General features: G+C 46.4%; 7 protein-coding genes across 7 annotated transcripts; 3 read left to right on the top strand and 4 right to left on the bottom strand.

The window, feature by feature from the left end:
* Positions 1–57: 57 nt before the first annotated feature.
* V865_003431 (enolase) lies at positions 58–2,021 on the bottom strand (the record flags this gene model as incomplete). Its single annotated transcript, XM_066227228.1, has 10 exons — positions 58–167; positions 232–275; positions 340–444; positions 504–541; positions 604–849; positions 911–1,086; positions 1,146–1,380; positions 1,437–1,633; positions 1,700–1,792; positions 1,868–2,021. 10 exons carry the CDS (start codon positions 2,019–2,021, stop codon positions 58–60), a joined length of 1,398 nt encoding a protein of 465 aa, XP_066083325.1.
* Positions 2,022–3,955: 1,934 nt separating this feature from the next.
* Positions 3,956–6,862, top strand: V865_003430 (CTP synthase; the record flags this gene model as incomplete). Its single annotated transcript, XM_066227227.1, has 12 exons — positions 3,956–3,993; positions 4,056–4,078; positions 4,140–4,247; positions 4,387–4,523; positions 4,614–4,748; positions 4,844–5,038; positions 5,106–5,359; positions 5,473–5,605; positions 5,679–5,767; positions 5,833–5,990; positions 6,047–6,349; positions 6,537–6,862. The coding sequence occupies 12 exons, from the start codon at positions 3,956–3,958 to the stop codon at positions 6,860–6,862; spliced, it is 1,899 nt and encodes a 632-aa protein (XP_066083324.1).
* Positions 6,863–7,770: 908 nt separating this feature from the next.
* Positions 7,771–10,439, top strand: V865_003429 (uncharacterized protein; the record flags this gene model as incomplete). The annotated part of the gene is made up of 14 exons (XM_066227226.1): positions 7,771–7,803; positions 7,886–7,915; positions 7,974–8,005; positions 8,067–8,097; positions 8,156–8,256; positions 8,330–8,396; positions 8,520–8,641; positions 8,721–8,727; positions 8,790–8,918; positions 9,020–9,166; positions 9,235–9,277; positions 9,386–9,542; positions 9,632–9,814; positions 9,908–10,439. 14 exons carry the CDS (start codon positions 7,771–7,773, stop codon positions 10,437–10,439), a joined length of 1,614 nt encoding a protein of 537 aa, XP_066083323.1.
* Positions 10,440–10,676: 237 nt separating this feature from the next.
* Positions 10,677–11,669, bottom strand: V865_003428 (uncharacterized protein; the record flags this gene model as incomplete). The annotated part of the gene is made up of 5 exons (XM_066227225.1): positions 10,677–10,769; positions 10,908–11,086; positions 11,217–11,342; positions 11,403–11,484; positions 11,538–11,669. 5 exons carry the CDS (start codon positions 11,667–11,669, stop codon positions 10,677–10,679), a joined length of 612 nt encoding a protein of 203 aa, XP_066083322.1.
* A 371-nt stretch (positions 11,670–12,040) lies between these two features.
* V865_003427 (uncharacterized protein) lies at positions 12,041–13,846 on the bottom strand (the record flags this gene model as incomplete). The annotated part of the gene is made up of 1 exon (XM_066227224.1): positions 12,041–13,846. One exon carries the CDS (start codon positions 13,844–13,846, stop codon positions 12,041–12,043), a length of 1,806 nt encoding a protein of 601 aa, XP_066083321.1.
* A 970-nt stretch (positions 13,847–14,816) lies between these two features.
* Positions 14,817–16,351, bottom strand: V865_003426 (uncharacterized protein; the record flags this gene model as incomplete). The annotated part of the gene is made up of 9 exons (XM_066227223.1): positions 14,817–14,937; positions 15,004–15,064; positions 15,148–15,205; positions 15,272–15,455; positions 15,520–15,588; positions 15,667–15,704; positions 15,765–15,982; positions 16,025–16,032; positions 16,110–16,351. The coding sequence occupies 9 exons, from the start codon at positions 16,349–16,351 to the stop codon at positions 14,817–14,819; spliced, it is 999 nt and encodes a 332-aa protein (XP_066083320.1).
* A 356-nt stretch (positions 16,352–16,707) lies between these two features.
* V865_003425 (dihydropyrimidinase) lies at positions 16,708–19,236 on the top strand (the record flags this gene model as incomplete). Its single annotated transcript, XM_066227222.1, has 16 exons — positions 16,708–16,859; positions 16,914–16,978; positions 17,072–17,164; positions 17,208–17,297; positions 17,365–17,442; positions 17,489–17,589; positions 17,669–17,711; positions 17,775–17,920; positions 17,993–18,088; positions 18,139–18,233; positions 18,295–18,348; positions 18,401–18,540; positions 18,617–18,729; positions 18,789–18,853; positions 18,906–18,970; positions 19,031–19,236. 16 exons carry the CDS (start codon positions 16,708–16,710, stop codon positions 19,234–19,236), a joined length of 1,602 nt encoding a protein of 533 aa, XP_066083319.1.
* Between the last annotated feature and the right edge of the window lie 368 nt (positions 19,237–19,604).

Raw genomic sequence — 19,604 nt, 5'->3', positions numbered from 1 at the left:
AGAAAACTACCTTCACTGACATGCGAAAATCTCAACAGATCCAACTATAAAATCCGCTTAGTTGTCCTTGAGTTCAGGGGCAGTGGTACCCTTGCTCAAACCTTTGGAACCAGCGTAGATGGCTTTATCACCGAGTTCTTCTTCAATTCGGAGAAGTTGGTTGTATTCTGGGAAAGGAATGACGGATATTAGCTTATGTACAGCATGAAGCTGTGAGACTCGACCACTCACTAGCAACTCGTTCGGATCGACAAGGAGCACCGGTCTTGATTTCACTGCATGGCATGACCCCGACAGTCAGCACAAGATATTCACAGCTGTCAAATGAGCAAGACTTACCCGGTCTTAAGAGCAACGGCAAGATCAGCAATGTAGGTGGACTCGGTCTCACCAGATCGGTGAGAGGTCATGACAGCCCAACCGTTAGATTGAGAGAGTTGTACGCTACAGTGGTGAATCAGCTAATCTGCGGGAGCACAAAGGACAGGGGACCTGAAGCTCACGCCTGGATAGATTCAGAGATGGTACCGATTTGGTTGATCTACAACGCAACAAGCTGGTTAGCCTAACACCTGAAACATGTTAGAAGGATTTCGTACTCACCTTGAGCAAAAGAGCGTTACAGGCCTTCTTCTCGATGGCAGTCTTGATTCTCTTAGGGTTGGTAACGAGCAAGTCATCACCGACAATTTGAATCTTGGAAGTGGTGGTGAAGTGGGTCCAGGCGTCGAAATCATCTTGGTCGAAGGGGTCTTCGATGGAGATGATATCGTATTTGTCGACGTAAGAGTTGTAGAGGTCGGCGAGTTCTTTACCGGAGAGCCATTTGGAGGAGTCAGAGTTGGGGTTCTACCATGAAGACATCACATGTTAGCTGATGTTGTAAGGGAGTTGAGACGAATGGGTTCACCTTAAAGTCAAGGTCGTATTTACCCTCCTTGTAGAATTCGGAAGAAGCGACATCAAGACCGATTTGGACTTTACCGGTGTAACCAGCTTGCTTGATAGCTTCGGTAAGGAGGTCAAGGGATTCCTCAGCACCAGAGACGTTAGGGGCGAAACCACCTTCGTCACCGACATTGGCGGCTAAGCATATCATTGTCAGTTGTGATTTGTCTACATGAGTTAAGGACTGCTCAACCCACCATCGATACCGTATTTCTTAGTGATGACCTTCTTGAGGGTGTGGTAGGTCTCAGAACCCATCTTCAAGGCTTCGGTGAAGGAAGAAGCACCGGTGGGGAGAAGCATGAATTCTTGGAAGGCAAGGGCGTTACCGGCGTGAGAACCACCGTTGATAACGTTGAAAGCGGGGGTGGGGAGAACGTAAGGCTCGGAGACACCAGCAAGACCGGCAAGGTAAGCGTAGAGAGGTTTACCCTGTGATGATATCGCTGTCAGCTAGAATCACCTGAATAAGTGAAAAAGGAGCTCACCTGATCAGCGGCACCAGCTTCAGAAACGGCCATGGAAACACCGAGAATGGCATTGGCACCTAATTTACCCTTGTTGTCGGTACCGTCAAGTTTGATGAGGAAGTCATCAATTTCCTTTTGAGAAGTGACAGGGATCTTGGCATCGATAAGAGCGGGAGCGATGATTTCGTTGACGTTCTTGACGGCTTTGAGGACACCTAACATAAGGACATATCTGTGTAAGCCGGTAGCTCCGTAACTCTGGAGATACACGAGGGGCGTACCTTTACCGACGTAGTCTGATCCTTTGTCTCTCAATTCAATGGCTTCGTGAGCACCGGTGGAAGCACCAGATGGGACTTGGGCTCTGAATCGGCCTAAAAATCGCAGTGAAGAGGTAGTTGTCAGCTGTAAATCTCGAACACGACCAACTTCAAAAGCAAATGACCTACCTTTTTCGGTGTGGACATCGACCTCGACGGTAGGGTTACGTATGATCGTCAATCCAAAGGTAGAGAACAGGTGGGGAGATGATGATGTAAGAGATTGATGGAATGGAAATGGGAATGGGAAGCACGAAGAAGTGGCATTTGTTAATGTCAGCATTGTTATTCTGAGTATACAAGTGTAGCTTCAGGCCATATCGCAAAGTCTAGGAAGTCGAAGATATGAGATACGAGGTCAAAGTGGAGGAACAAAAGGAAGAAAGAAACGAAAAAAGATGAAAGATAAAAGGATAGAAGTGGTCAAGCTACAAGGAAATTAAGGGAGGCGATTGCAGTAGAGTGGAGGCCACGCATGATGAGGGGAAGGATTACATGCAAGTGAAGAATAGATAGAGATGGAGGAGTGAAGACTTATCTCTTGAGTCGAAGATCTATCATAAACGTTTATACATTCCATGTCAGCTAACATTCTATATCCTTCTTGAAAGTCCATCTGTTAAATATGTAAGTGTACTCACTTGTCTGGCGTGTACTTTGGTGACAGTGGACATTGTTGTTGTTGACTCTGTTTTTGTCGTTTGTGTGATGAAGAAGAGGGGAATGAAATGAGAGAAGAAGATAAAGGAAAAAGGGGGAATATGTGGGTGGATACGATGTGGGAATGAGGATATGAGGAATTGGGGACCACTCGACTCCATTCACCTGGGAATGACGCGAAACACGTGGGAAACCACCTCATAGGCACGCAGGCTGGTAAGCCTATACTACACAGCGGAGTTGACCGCTTTCTCGGTTTTACACTTGATAATCCCGACCCCAGACGATACCGCCGGTAGTTTACTCGTTTTAAACCTATCTTGTTGCTATTTCTTGTCTTATCGGACCTCCGTCTAAAGATAAAAACGATAAAAATGTGGAGACCCTTTGTTTATCGATTTCATGGAGGTCTGGACGATCCGGGGAAGTATCAGAAGTAGGAATGACGGCTGAAAATTCAGCCGAGGCAAGGGGCCTGATCAGCAGGTAGATCCAGCCTGGTTCATCCCTGTCTCATCCCTGTACTTTATTCACACATTGGGACCTTCATACTGGGTCGAAAGACTTCTCATTCAATTGAGGTATCATAAGCCATGTGTCATGTTTTGACTGTCTTGACTTTTCCGTTTTCATCCGAACGTCTGAATTAAGTTGAATGGCCAGCGATGGTAGTTGATTCCTAGTGATCCACATCGAGATCAGTCCAAACGGATCGTGGCTTCCGTGACATTCGCATATGCTGATAGGTCTCCATCTATCCGATAGCCTAGTTTGGTCAGGTTCAGATCCGAGTGTCACTTGTTCTGCCATTATACCTCTGTGATGCTGATGACATAGTCGAGGTGTAGTGATAGGTCGATGTCATGATCAACTACTGTGAAATGATGTGATATAGAGTTCCTTGTTCTTTTTCATCAACAGACAAGGCGATATCTGGCTCAGATGATTAGTCGCATAGTAATAAAAATAACTGGATGGCCGTTTCGGCTTTGCCGTGTGACCATGCGTCGAGAGTTTCTGCATGATCGATTCGATTGGATCTGACTTCATAAAACCTATTAATCATCCTCTTCAGACTCTTAATACTATCCAAACGTTCACCAGAGGTAGACCAGTGTCTCCACGGCGCTTTCATACCGCAATGACACACTTTCTCATCTACTTTGGCCTGTCTTTCACTGCCACTTTGGTGCACCGTCACTTTCAGTCACAGTTTATCGTGGTAATTTGATTCCGCTTTTCATACAGTCAACTTGCGGTGATGTCCGCTTTCTTAGCCTTCTTCTCAAAAGTTGAAAATTGTTCAGTCTACGCGAACCCAAGATAAAGTTTACATCTCTACATCTCTCTCTTAATTCTTTCTTCTGCTACCCTATTCTCTGTATACATCTACCCAGTCTACTCTTATTCTCGCAACACGCTCAGCAGGTTCTGCCTAGAAACCTTCACAATCGCGAATACCCGTCTGAACAGCGAAGAGTTTTGTCGCGCACAAAGCCTGTTAGATCCACACCCCTTCTTCCACATTTAGATAGACAGAAAGGGAAATTCCTCAAAATGGTCAAATACATATTAGTCTGCGGTGGTGTCATCTCGTGAGTTGATTGTACGCTGGATTTGTATCTGGCGAAAGCTGAGAATGTAACCATGGTAATAGCGGTATCGGAAAGGGTGTTATCGGTGAGTCTGTTCTCGCACGAAAGGTCTTTATGATACTGACAAAGGTGTGAAACGTGATCAGCATCGAGTACTGGTCTTACACTCAAAGCCGCCGGATTGAAAGTGACAGCTATCAAGATCGATCCTTATATGAACATAGATGCTGGTACCATGGCCCCAACGGAACATGGTGAGTGAAATTTCTATGTTGTTGTTGTTAGATTTTGGAGACGAAAGGGGATTGGAGGAGAGTAGTAGACGGATTACAAGGCTGTTGTTGTCTATAAGAGCCGCTACATAGCTGACCAATGCTATCCTATCGAATATAGGTGAAGTATACGTCCTCAACGATGGTGGTGAAACAGATTTAGATTTAGGAAATTATGAGAGATACCTGGACGTGTCTTTGAACAAGGATAATAATGTAACGACCGGAAAGGTCTATTCACACGTGATTGATCGAGAGGTGAGTGCACCATTTCGGACTCAACCTCTAACTATGATGTATGCTCGGCCTAGTGAACGTAGCTGATGACTTGTCTCTTGGAACGTATAGAGAAAAGGAGATTACCTTGGGAAAACCGTACAAATTATCCCCCATCTCACCAACGCCATTCAAGATTGGATTGAAAGAGTATCAAAGATACCAGTGGATGGAACTGGGGAGGAACCTGATGTCTGTATCATCGAGGTGCGTTCATGCTTCCCTTTCATGATCATTTCCAGCAAGTGATCCTCAATCACTGCAAATTTCCAAAAAGCTAATCCTGTCTACCTGGCCTACAGCTCGGTGGTACGGTCGGAGATATCGAATCCATGCCATTCGTAGAAGCGATGAGACAATTCCAATTCCGAGTCGGCCACGACAACTTCGCTTTGATCTATGTCTCCTTGATACCTGTTGTAGGAGGTGAGCAGAAGACCAAACCTACTCAGGCTGGTGTGAGGGACTTGAGAGGATTGGGTTTGTTGCCTGATCTGGTGAGCTCAGTCTTTTCCGATGCCTTTGATTTCCCCATGCCGGTGTATGCTGATTCTGTACGTAAAGATTGCATGTAGATGTACCGATACCCTTCTCACCGCAACTATGGAGAAAGTGTCCATGTTCTGTCACGTATCGCCCAAACAAGTGTTAGGTGTACACAACGTATCCTCAACCTACCACGTTCCATTGTTACTTCAGCAACAAGGCATGTTGGATTTCCTCAAGAAACGATTGAACCTCGGTGAAGTGACGATCAATGACAAGTTCAAGAAGAAGGGTGAGGAATTCATGGGTAGATGGAAAGCTTTGACTGTTGGGTGAGTTACCTATTCTTTGCCTTTCCGACTCCCATTTCTCATCTCTCCTCGATACAAACCCTTGCGACTTTCAATACACATGGGCTCATACCGACCTGTCGATGTGTTCACAGCCAGGAAAGACTCTTCGATACCGTCTCTATCGTTCTTGTCGGTAAATACACTACTCTCGAAGACTCGTATATGTCTGTTGTGAAGGCTTTAGAACATGCCTCTATGCGATGTGGTCGAAAGCTCGAGTTGCAGGTGAGTGACATCATTCCCTGTTCAGCGTACCTTCAACGCTAAGTTAGAGATTCATTGCTGACACGCAATTCAGTGGGTCGACTCATCTGACCTCGAACCTCACACTCAAATATCCAACCCGGTCAAATTCCATGATGCCTGGTCTGCCCTCTGTTCAGCCAAGTGAGTCAGCTACCCTTTCCCCTTCACTCAGGAGAATAAGCTGATCAACTCTTATCATCGGTCAGAGGTATCATCGTACCTGGTGGATTTGGTCATCGTGGTACGGAGGGTATGATCTCAGCTGTGAAATGGGCTAGGGAACAACATGTACCCTTCTTGGGTATCTGTCTAGGATTCCAGGTAGCTGTTATCGAGTGGGCTAGACATGTATGTGGTCTGGAAGGTGAGTGCGAATCTCTCTTCGTCTAGATAAATGTCAATACTGATTGGAAAACATAGGAGCCAATTCTGCCGAACTGGTGCCTGATACCCCTTACCCCGTCATCTGCTTCATGCCTGAGATCTCCAAGACCCACATGGGAGGAACGATGCGATTGGGTCTTCGACCAACCATCTTCCAAGATCACACCGAATCATCAAAACTCCGACGATTGTACGGCTCGAACCAGGTCGCATGGGAGAGGCACAGACATAGGTACGAGGTGGAACCTAAATACGTGGAGCAGCTGGAATCGAAGAAGGGTCTGAGGTTTGTAGGAAAGGATGAGAGAGGCGAGAGGATGCAGATGTTGGAATTGGATGGTGAGTTTATTGTTCTATTAGGTGTGACAGAAGGACATTTAGGCTACTTCAAGCGGGACGAAGGATGACGCTTGTAGATGTGGATGATCAAAGAGGTGGGATGATGGGTAAACATGGTGATGGAGACATATGAGCATTGACATGGTCACACTAAAAACATCGCTGATCTGATTGATTTACTCTTCAGACCACCCATACTTCGTCGCTCTCCAAGCTCATCCCGAATTCTGCTCTCGACCACTCAACCCATCGCCGCCTTTCCTCGGTCTTATCGCTGCTGCCTGCGGTGCCAACGTGCTGACAGAGCAGATTAGCAAGAATGAGAATGGTGGATACGTCGACCCACACCCAGAGGAGAGTAAGATCGTCCCCGAAAGTGAGGCTTACACCGAACAGGCTAAAGGGAAGAAACAATCGATAGAAGGGGTTATTAGAGTCAGAGGGGAAGTGGACGGTGACTTGCAACAGAGAGAGGAGCAGTTGGAAGGTGTCGCCATCAATGGTGATGCTTAGGTCTCATTGTGGTATTGTGGTATTGTGGTGATCAAGTGTTAGGTTGATACTCGTCGAGGTGAAATGTTTCTACATGACCATCGCTCGGTCTGTCTTCTTTACATAGAGTAGAATGCACTGTTTTTTTTTTTTTTTTTCCATTCAATGGCATCCATCTGTAAGCATGCATTTTATCTTGATTGATGTGATATGATCATCCTGCTCCTGCTGTGCACGGAATGTAAGGACTGCGAGATTGAAAGTTGATCGTCTTGGCATTTCACCCAGAATAAACAACCAAGTCAACAATAACAAGACTGTTTCATATCCTTGTTCCTTTGCTCACTGGACCCATCTGATCGGAATACAATCACAACTCGGTACTATCTCTTGTCAAGTCTATCCTTCGAGACTCTATGTTGGATTCTCATCTCTTCGACTAACTTACGTCTACATAGCATCTTCAGCAATACCGCATCAACCCATTACGGCCGAGTGGTTACCAGTATAACTACAAGTTATAAATAGACCCCTACTGCTGCGGGGCCCGAAGTAATTCACTGTGAACACAGCACAGAAAAAGAAAAAGAAAATAATATCATACGCGTTCATGACACATATAGAGGAGGGGGGAGAAGAACATTACTCTTTATTCAACAACTCGAACGAACTGCCAGATCTATATCATCATCTTGACCATCGCATTAACTTGTGGCATCTGTGTATAGGAATCAGGAATTCAGAGAACAAAGGCCTTTAAGCGGATATCAGATAATATATTCATCAAGGTTTTGTCGGACACGTCAAATTAGGAGTTCAAACCCAACATAACTCGACAGGATCAGCAATCACTCGAACATAGATACTAAGACTCTCAGGCTGGAAAGTGCTAGCTGAAGGAATACAACATCAAGTCTGAGGTCTTTAGGATGTCCTGTCCTACGACTAACTCTAATATAACTGTGAGTCTAGCAGTCCGATCCTTGACAACACTGGTGTTCCAACCGATCCACAGCTGACCATTAATTTGGGGTCATGACATAGGATACAGACGAAGATGTGTTTTTTAGTCCTGTAAGTCAAATTCCCACCGCGCTTGAGTATAGTAAGCTAAGAAATGATTGACGTGTAGGACGGTATACATTGGGATGCCCATCGTATAGGGTGAGCTGGGTCGTATACAAGGAAAGGAAAATGTGTGAACTAATGATAAAGACTAAATCAGATGGGCAGTAGCAGGAGGATGTGCCGCTCTTGTAAGTTTACCTGTCATTATTGGAGACTCACGCCTCAAATGACTAAAAATGTACTTAGACAACATTGATAACGCTATTCAACCTCACGATGCACGCAATACGATATCAGCATCCTCCCGCTCAGAGACAGGTCATGAGGGTATTGCTAATGCCTGCTGTGTAAGTGGCTCATCATCCTGATCTCTTTGATGCCGTATACTCCCTGATTAACGTTCAATGGGATATACTGCAGCTATTCGATCGTATCATTCTTCTCGTATAGGTATTATAGGGAATACGAATATTATATCTTGGCAGAGGTAAGTTCTATGATTTATGTATCGATACTCTTCTGTCCCATGCTTTCCCCATAAGACCCCTTGAGAACCTCCTGCGATACCCTATAGCCGACAAACGCTGATACTCATCCCCTCTCAATGCAGACCGCCTACGAAGCCGTCACATTATCTGCTTTCTTGATGCTCCTCATGGAGTTGGTCTCCATGGGTACAACAGACCAGCAAATCAAGACAGCTTTGGCAGAGAAGGATAAGAAGAAGTTCCCGTGGGTTTATCTATTCTTGTTCACCTTCTTATCAGTACATTGATATGATAAGAACGCTAAATTTTTTACATCCCACTAGATTTCCCGTAAGCCAGCCATTTTCTGCGCGGATTCCAGGCTTTAGCTGAACTGACAACCTGGTGTCCAGTTTAACTTTCTTCGATTCAGAGCTTCCAAACCATATTTTTGGCATGCGTTGAGTTTCAGCGTCATGCAGTATGTCATACTGAGACCTCTGATATCTATCATCGGGATCATATGTCAATATTACGGAGTCGTAAGTTTAGTTAAACCTATCGTATGGGTCTCCACCTATCCCACACATCGCACACTGTTCCAATCCTGACAACTATCTCCCATTTTCGTCATGAATTGTAGCTATGCCCCGAAGAATATTCTGTCCATTACGCCGAGGTGTACCTTGACGCCGTGGACTTCGTCTCGATCTCGGTAGCCCTGTACGGATTGGTGGTGTTTTACGTGCTGTGTAAAGACGAGTTGAAAGGTCGTAAACCGTTGAACAAGGTGAGTCTGGGTATTTCACCTTGCCGCAATAAATTGTGCATATCAGCTGAGATTGTGGGATCGGATAGTTTCTGGCTATCAAACTCATTGTCTTCTTCACGTTCTATCAATGTGAGTTCGAAAATTACCCTTACCAAAGTTATACGATAACCGCACTTTGCAATCGGCATTATGTTTATCTGCTGATCACCAATTTCTTGCCACTCTGCGACCGCTCAGCCTTCTTATTCTCGATTCTGCAGACCTACGGGGTCATCAAAGGCACTGCCTTATGGACAGCTACCAACGTCTCCAACGGTCTAGCAGCGCTGTGCACGTGTGTAGAAATGGTCTTCTTTAGTATTTACATGGGTTGGGCATACAGTTGGACTGATTAGTAAGTACCTCTGTCTCACATACGTTCGTATATGATCGATATCACAAATTGTCTCTTGGAAAATAACCTGTCTATTTTCAATCCTGTAGCACTGACCCGTTGAAGAACCCATATCAACGTCGTACCTCTTTCAAAACGTACTTACAAGCTATATGGGATACGATCAACCTGGCAGATTTCGGTAGGGAGATCTACCTTGCGTGCAAATTCTTAGTGGATTATTTAAGAGGCAAACCGGGTACTCACTCGAGTAGTACAAAGTTACAGAGGACGTGAGTTGGCGTTTCATTGCGAAGCTGTTTGTGCGGCGCCTCTTCGACTGGAAGATTAATTAGACTGACCAATTTTTGGTCCGATGTCTGTAGATTCATGCCTGATACGATCGTAGACGAAGATCGACCCCAAGAATTATCCAATTTAAAAACTGGATATGCCAACAACCAGAAGCTCGATCCCAATATGACAAACCCACGAGGTGATTTCACGTCATCTACACCACCCCAGCAACAGCATCAACAAGCCAGGAGATCATCCAGTGGTAACATGACTCCTACCTTGAGATCTACCAAATCATATCAAAGATTACCGGAAGGTAACCCTCAGTACACACCTCAAGGACAAGAAGCTTTCCCATCTGCTCATCCCACTGAGACCAATCAATACACCTCATCCGCGAATGATTGGTCTCATTTGAATCAAGCAAATGTGCAGTGGCCCGAAGCCAGACCTAATGTGGCGTATCCTGCTGATACTGGTGCTCGAGAGATGGGTCAGAGACAGGGACAGAGAGGATGGGAAGGACTTTCTCACTCGCAGAGATCAAGAGGGTATGATTATAACCAGCCGGGTTCGCACCATGGTGACGAGGGTATACCTGGTAATCCTAAGCTGTTTTAGAGTTCAGTTGCATGCGTATCGGGTAGTGATCAATACACAATAGATAGATAGATGTTATAGATGACGAATGAATCTGGCATTCACATTAAGAATAAGAGTTAGAGAGTGAAACGTATATGAGCTAGATATCTCACATGATACATGAATATATTCTAATACAATTTACAAGATGACAGTCACTCAGCTTCCGCTCTTTCCCCTGTATTCCCGGGGCATCTTATCTCTCCTCCACTTCCTTTAACCACTATTCTCATTCTTAGCTTCGTCGAAACAGATGCAGATTGCAGCAATCAACGCTAAATCCACGCCTGGAGCGACAGTCACGAAGTACTGATTGAGGAATAAAGGATGATCAGCTCGGCATCAATACGTGCTTGAATTTCTACTCAGGAGTGGGATTCATCGAGGTAGGATGAAAGAGAATGAGATGGCAACGGTGAAAGAGGGGTCATGGTGAAGACAACTCACAGTCTGTTGATCCGTGAATACTTCTCTCATGTTGAATACCTGTCTTGAGATCTGAGCTACGACCGGTCCATTCTCTACTGATATATCCGCTGAGCCACCCCAGAAGTCACCTTTGAGGAGCAGAGTGATGGGTTGGTTGGTAGCCGGATTGGTAAAGGTAGCTTCCATCTTCGAGCCGACTAAGTGTGAGGGTAGAATACAGGAAAAAAGTCAGCTGGATGTCATCTCATCTAGTGAAATAGCGATCATTCGAACGAGATGGATGGCATGACGGTGAGAACGTTGATCTATCGTAGAAATCCCACTCACAGCTCATCCTCTTTTTTATCCTGAACAACTCCCTCTCATCCTGGGTCTCCCCAATAAAGGTCTTGTGGATGGACAACAGTTTGTTTCGTAATCCAAATAAGAAGTTCCCATTGGGATCGTTAATGACTGGACCCCGACATGATTAGCGGTGACACCTCCCAGGTGAGTGGGAGGACAATAAATCACCTTTACGATCTCGGAATGATATAGCTTGACCATGACATTTGACCACGGTGAATCCATTCGTGTCTTTAACTGAAAAGTCATCCTGCGATTGCATGATAAGTCAGTGCGATGAGGATGTTATGGATTCTCACTCACGCCACTCCAGCTGAATACCTTCTCTCTCAGTACAAGCGTAGTAGGCTGTTTAGCAAAGTAGTTCGGGTGTAGACCTAATGGAGGGCTGACGGGGTGTAATTGAGCTGGTGCAGATGCGGTGAAGAATCCCATTGTTCCGTTGTTGATGCGTGTACGTCGTTGTGATGATCGGTGATAGATAAGATGTGGGGATGCAGTATATGCATGTATATTTCTATATGTTGTGGAAGGGAGATAACGATGCTATGCATTGGACATTTAGGATGTATCTCAGAGGCGATGAGAAAGGGTGAAGCGGTGCACTCACTGATTACATTACAAGCCAAGACATTCCTTACTGGACTATACCCCCGTTACGTCACATCGCATCCACTTGCTCACGAAACATTAGATAACATACTTGATGCATAGTTACTGGCATGCATACAGACATATGGCATATACATACATACATACATACATACATACATATACGCATACGGCTGTTGAGATGGTATACTGATTTACTTCGCCTCCTCCCACAACCCACCCCACCTGTTTTTCAATGTATGGGCCGCCATTTTGGGTCTCCTGTCCCTGGTAAACACCCCCTTCTTATTGCCATCCACCCGGATGATACCAGGTCCCGTGCTAAAGTCGGCGAAATTCCAAACATGTTCTCCTACCACTGCTTCGATCCTGTCAAAGACACGATGGTACATAGTGAGGAACTCGCACTGGTATTCCTCTGACCAAGGTTGAGCTGGGTTCATGTGCAACCCTGCCAAAGTGTCCGCTCCATATTCGCAGATCACCAGGGGACGCTTGTACTTTTCTGCCCAGCGTTTGAGCTCTTCTTCCAGCTTCTTCTCCGCAAGCTCGAGATTACCGGTTTCTGAGTACCACCCGAAATAACGATTGATACCAATCACGTCGAAGAGGTCGGCGATCTTATCGGTATCCGGGAGTGCCATACCCATGTTAGTGAAGGTCACGGGTCGATGAGGATCGAGCTGCTTGGTGAGTTCGACGAGTGGTTGGAAATATTCCCTCGCACCTTTTTCTTGAGATCCAGGCTCGTTGGTGATGCACCACATAACAACGGATGGGTGATTATAATCTCGTGCAATTAGCTCTCTGATGGCCTGCTTGTGAGTTTCTTGCGTTGTGGCATCGCAATATTCGTCCGAGAAAGTGTCTCTTTCATCTTTACCAAATATCCCACCTCCTAGATGCAGGTTTAGACCAACGGCAGCTACTTCATTGATCACGATCCATCCGTGTCGATCAGCGTAGTCGTAAACTTCCTCGGCATAGGGATAGTGAGAAGTCCGGAAAGAGTTGGCACCTGTCCATCGCATCAGTTCGAAATCGTATACCATCCAACCATCATCATGACCTTTGCCGATCACCGTTAAGTCTTCGTGTCGACCAAAACCTTTAAAGTAGAAGGGCTTGTGATTGATGAGGAATTGTGTGCCAGAAATCTTAACGGAGCGAATACCGACGGGAAGGCTGTACTCATCGACGACATTACCGGTAGTAGAAACTTTGATGGAAAGGTTGTAGAGGTACGGTTGACCTGGCCCCCAAAGTTTGGGATTGGGGACCGTCAGTTTACCGGAACAAGAGTCTGAAGTTGTGACGATCTTGCCATCCCTGTCCACCAAATCCACCGTGACCGTTCCATCACCTCCTTCAAGCTTTAGATCGAACTTGACTGTACCAGACCCTCCCTTCTCCTCGACATCCGTGACTACCTTGATATCTCCGACCCTGACATCTAGCGGGACAGTGTATAGCCGGACGCTTCTAGCCAGCCCGGCATAATTGAAGAAGTCGTGTCGGATGATTTGAACGGTCTTACCTAGCTCGTTCTTCTGGAGCTCTCCAGGTGGAATCGAATGTCTCGTCAGGATATTATCCACTCCAATCGTAATTCTAACTTCCTCTCCAGCTTTGACTCCCGCCGAAGTGAGATCAGCTTCGAACGGGGTGTATCCCCCAACATGTTTGACCACAAGTCTATCGTTGACATAGACCTCCCCTTCATGAGTTGCTGAATCCAGACGGATAAAAACTCGTTGACCGTCCCAAGATTTGGGAATACGAACTAAGCGTTGATACCATACCTTTCCGACGTGGTTACGTAGAGCATGATTGGGAAAGATATCGTTGTACGAAGCAGGAACGGGACACTCCAGATTACCAGGCAAGGTGGATTCCCATGGCGATGAGGAGGTGAATTTGGGGTCAGTGTCAAGAGCAAACGACCAGAGTCCGTTGAGAGATTTGACCTCCCGAGTAGAAGTTGCGATGACTTTCAACATCTGGAAAGAGATAACGGGCTGAGAATATGAGAGCGAGTTTGAGTCTAGTTGCGCAAGATAGGTTGTGTGTGTAAATAAGTTTCCAATATGATTGTTTGATTGTTGGTTCCGCGCGGTCCGACGAGACGAGAATGTAACACGATTGGAAACCAAGGTAGGTGAGCGACTCTTAGGACGAAGAGTTGAATGCTAATATGATCATCGAATGAAGAAGACAAAGGCTGAGGGAGTCGAGCCTAGCGACAGAAAGCAGGCTGCAAGCATCCACACCCCATGACAACGAGGATGACCACGACCGGTGACAAGGACCGGACCGATTCCGGACCTGCTATTCAGGCAGTCAGGTGACGGATGATATTTGACAACGATTGTCTACCAACCACAGCCGTCCTACCAACTTCCTAAGTTTAGTGGTAAGCCTTAGTCAATCGTTACTCAGTCTACGGGTCCCAAGAAAGACTTGTACTTCATGGCTGTATACTTGGATCAATCTTAAGGCACCACAACTGTCCCGGTAGAGTAGGTTTACAGGATGCCGAAAATAACCTGTCTGGTAGGATGCTATCTGCTGCGATCATGCCCTCCTAGCTGCACAACGCAAAGGGTTGAAACGTTGAGATATAGTCATTGATCCGCGTGAGGATGACTCGAACAGAAAGTCTGGATTCATAAGACGGAAGCAGAACATGAAAGCTGATAAGCTTTGCGATCTTCACCCGGTTTCTGTGAGATCGTCCAAAACATGACGAGTCTTCGAGTTTCAAGGTCCTCGTACCGGCAGACTTCTGGTAATTGGGGGCAGCTACAGAATCCATGCATCCAAGAAGCCCACCCACTTGAAAGCACTGTCTCGTACGGGCCCATATATCTGTGGGCTGGCGCAATTGGGAGCATTTCATTTAAAGCGTGGCGAATATCAAAACAGACCCATCCTGAGGACTACGGTTCATCCTGACCCAATCATTGGCCATCATTCCTTCTTCCCATACGTGGCGTCTAGCCTGGCTTGAACATATTCGCCGCCCTTGATCTTCCGAACTCCTGCTTTCATACCCTTACGAACAAGTATTTCATCCAGTACCAGGTCATTACTGTGCAATACAGCAAGATCAAGGGATCAGACCGCGTGTCTTATGAAAGAATTGAATTTAACTCACATCTGACCGCCTAGTGGCTGCAGTACACTTTCGTTATCGGGGTGAAGGAAGTATGCGATCGCTATGAGTTCCCAAAAATATCAGATTCAGCGACGTCAATGATATAAGGCTATACAACTACGGCCGTAGCGCGGATGAGCTCACAATATCGGGATGTTGTCTCTGAAAGATTTCGGGGCATCACCACTCGATGCAAAGTGGACTTTGGGACGTCCCAATGCGGTTTCAGCACAAGGTCTCTGGCGCTCTCCAAGACTAGTGCACTGACCTTAAAGGCTCCTCCTGACCAAAACTCCAAAGCATCTCCGATATTGATGACCAGACATCCGGGCTTAGGAGGAACATCGACCCATGAGCTCCCTCTCCTGACTTGGAGTCCTGAAACCGATGATTGGAAGAGCACAGTAATTGATCCGTAGTCCGTGTGAGCGCCTGCTCGAATGTCCGCAGATCTGCATCAACGAGTGAGGTGATTGTGCATGTCAATATTCGTCATGTGCAACCTGAGCAACTCACTTGCTGTCTTCTGTGGTGTTTAATGGAAGACTTGCGGGAGGATAATGTAGCAAACGGAGGCGGTTTCGCCTGAGTGCAAGGTACAAGTACACAGATTAGTAATGTTGTTCTTTTAGAGAGGTAATAAAATTTAACAGGGCTACGCACTCTCCTAAATGTTGAGAGGACAAGTAATCAGGCGCCAGCTTTGATACATTAGCTCTGTGAGGTTCTCAACGCATCCCCAGGAGACATAAGGGACATACATGCAGCGATACAGAAAGCCCTTCAAGTAATCGATGTGCTACACAGTTGATTTGGGAGATAAAACTTTCCATTGTCGATCTTGAGGGTTCGAGAATGGGAGGCAACAGCATCTGCTCGTCGTGAAGCTGTAGCCAGTCGGGATTGGCTAGATGGAAGCATTCCTTAAGATCGCCAGATCCTCTTGTCGAATCGAGACTAAGTACAAACCATCTCAGGCCTATGCCGCAATGAACTGCCAGCAGCCATCAAGGTCACTCACCTTTCCTCCTTTCTGTAGGTCACTTGAGATAAGCGCGGTAATCATTCGTCTGTGCGAGGCTCGCTAGAGTAGAAGAGACACTCACATCGCGGTGTAACCTATATTATCCTTGAGTTCCACCTTATCTTGGGGTCCAGCGTTTGCAAAGTAATCTCCGGCAATCGCGAAAGCCTTGTCAATCAATTCTTGCGGAATGCCGTGATCTTTGACATACATGAAACCTTCGGTGGTACACACATCATTGAGCTGTTGTGCCAAGGACTCAACTGACTTGTGATCCCTCAGCGAGATGACCGGCAATTTAGAATATTCTTGTATGACCGTCATATTAACCTCGGTGTATGATGTTATCTCACTGATCGCTGTCATGGATATCAGTGCGGTCCCCATTCATATATAGCCAATCTAGTGTGCTCATGCAGTAAGGTAGCTCTACACCACCCCGGATGTGAGTTGTCAAGTCACCCGAAAAGTGCCACGCAGATGTTGGTTGAGTAATGTGGCTCTCGTCCGAGAACTAAGCGTTTCACCCGATAGACAACTCACGGAGAAGGACAGTAAGAAACGCGCACTTCGTTTTTTTCCGCTTGGACTTTCTACACTTGATCAGCGCAGCTTTAGATGATCACAAGGATCTTTGCACACAAATCACAGTCCCCCTGATTCACAGAAACATTTTCAGCATGGCCAAACAATTTGATCTGATCATCAAGAACGGAGCTGTGTTGACGTCCGACGGTGTTGGGCGGTATGAAATCGGTATTAAAGATGGGAAGATAATACAATTATCTCCTAGTATAGACTCAGGACTGGCGAAGGAGGTTATCGATGCGGAGTGGGTACCACAGCCCTCTCCAGTCGTCATGTATTTCCGCTGACTCGTTCTCAGAGGAGGGTATGTGATGCCCGGTGGAGTCGATGCCCATGTTCATATCGCACAAGACTTTACCAGCGGTCAGTAACATCCCTGTGCTGTTCATAGGGTTGGTAACCGCCAAGCAGTGGACACCCCAGTGGTGGTGCGGGGCTCACGATCTCTATGCACAGGACCGAAAGGTGTGATGGGCAAATGCGCGGATGACTTCCTCACCGGTTCTCGGTCGGCGGTGTGCGGCGGGACCACCACGATCATCGCTTTTGGTGAGTTTCAAGCTTTCGTAATTGACGCTCATCTGTTACCTAGCTCAGCAAAATCGAAGCGACGAGTCATTGTTGAAGGTAGTGCAGAACTATCATGCATTGTCCGAAAAAAGCGGCGCGTACTGTGATTACGGTAAGCGAGGTCCTACAATTGCTTATAAAGGGGCAACGCATCTCTTATCCTCTGGTTGTTTTGTCAGGCTTTCATGTGATCATCACTCGCCCGGAGGTACAAATGTTGGAAAAGGAGCTCCCGAAGTTGATCGAGGATTGGGGAAGTGAGTGACTGAAAATCTAAAGCTGTGCTGATGGGCCCTTGTTCAGTCACATCGTGCAAGCTGTTTATGACATACTCGTCAATGCAGCTGAGCGATAATCAGCTGTTAGATGTTATGTATGAGACTCGCAAGCGCTTCATGACAACAGTGAGAGACGTTCCTATCATCATCGGGAGGGCAGCATGAGAAATTGCGGTTGATAGAGAAAACTCACCAATCTATACAGATGATCCATGCTGAAAATGGGGATCTCATATCTTGGCTGACAAGTAAGTCATACTTCTTGCCTCTTGTTTAGCAGAACCTCTAGTGCATGATCTGATGTCACCTAGATAAATTGGAGCAAAGAGGGCTGGTGGAACCCTTCTACCACGCAATATCACGACCGCCAGTTGTAGAGATGGAAGCGACCCATAGGGCCATCGTCCTGGCCGAAATGATACAGAATCCTGTCCTTTTCGTACATGTCGGTTCAGCGGTCAGTTCCCCATCTGATCTTTGAATAACCTCCGCAAAGATACGAGATCGCTGATGATTTTGTCGCTGACAGTCTGCAGCCCAAATCATACGTAATGCCCAAACTCGAGGATTTCCAATCTATGCCGAGACCTGTCCTCAATACCTGCACCTGACATGGGATGATCTGGTGAGAACAAGGCCAAAATAAAGACAAATCTGATGAATGTCTCTCGGCAGAAACGATTCCATTCTCCCAAATGTTTTGAGAATTCAAAAATGATTTGCTCGCCTCCTCCTGGGCCAGATGACTCTGATCAAGAAGCTTTATGGGCGTCAGTCTTCCTCCAGCCCAGTCACTTCACGTCCCTGGATCATGCTAATGTTTGCTTGAAGTGGACTCCGCAATGGAACCTTCACCATCTATTCTAGTGATCACTGTCCATTCCGGTACGCCTGAGTATTCTTCACTCCTTATCGAGGTCAGCTGATCTAGCCACAGATACAAAGACGTACACGGCAAAGCCCTTGGTGTGTTACAGCATGAGCAGAGTCTGGGGTCTGCCAGATGTCCTGTGGATCAAGAGCACCTATCTGAAATCTTAGACGACAAGACAGGTCACTTCAAGTACGTGCCGAATGGTGAGTCGATTCGAGCAAGACTGCCACCTGCTGTGGCGATTTGTCATCAGCGACTGATCAGCGGCGATGATTGAAGGCTGTCCAGGAGTGGAGACGCGTCTGCCTTTGCTATTCGAATACGGTCTGAAAACTGGGCGTGTAAGTCCCGAACGGTATGTAGATCTAGTCTCAACCGCGCCAGCCAAGTTGGTAAGTCTCTACAGCTGCATACTAAACCCTGACTTTGGGGGCTGATTGTTCGTGCTCAGTATGGTCTGTACCCGATCAAAGGCGCCCTGATCCCTGGTATTTCCGATGCGGATCTCGTAATATGGTACGTCCAGCTTGTCGAGCTCAATCATTGACTAATCCGCACCTCGAAATAGGTATCCCAACGACGCCCTGCCATCCTTCAAGCTCACGAATGCCAACCTTCATCATAACGTTGACTGTGAGTTTGAGAGGATGCGGAATCCCTAGAATATCGTAATCAAAGCTTATTCGTTTTCAGATACCCCTTATGAAGGGATGGAATTCGGGAATTGGCCGCGATATACCATTGTGAGAGGCCAGATCGTGTGGGCCGAAGGGGAGCTCCGAGCGTCTGCGAGTGTTGGAAAATATCTTAAGAGAGGGACTAATCAGCTTGCAACGAGACCGACGAATTCAATAGCTTCTGACAAGCGCAGGGTCGCTACTTGGTTGTACAAAGCATGATTTAGAAGGGTCTCGAATATTTTGGAGAGGCATATTAGACTATTTAGGGTCATTTTGCGTATTGCGTGCTTTCTGGACAAGATGTATCGTCTGAACTTGGGACACGGTGTGTTTCGCCAGACAGGCGAAACACAACTACTGATCTCGCGCGGCAATGGAAATTGGTTCATTTGGCTGTCTGCCGAATGCAGACTACCGATTGAAGATGGGCAATTGTGCAACAGTTTCTCATATACTTATCGCATCGTAAGTCTGTCTCCCCTGTGCTTCCAAATTGACTAGCCCGCTGTCCGTGACGATTCAGCTGCAAAAGTAGAAAAATCCCGAGTTTATAGCTCAGATATATATCTCCAATCTAAGGCTGGTTT

The sequence above is a fragment of the Kwoniella europaea genome, chromosome 1 (assembly GCF_036810445.1).
Source record: "Kwoniella europaea PYCC6329 chromosome 1, complete sequence".
In the NCBI taxonomy this organism is placed as follows: domain Eukaryota; kingdom Fungi; phylum Basidiomycota; class Tremellomycetes; order Tremellales; family Cryptococcaceae; genus Kwoniella; species Kwoniella europaea.
The sequence above is the reverse complement of the archived record's forward strand: the minus strand, read 5'-3'. Positions and strand labels throughout refer to the sequence as shown.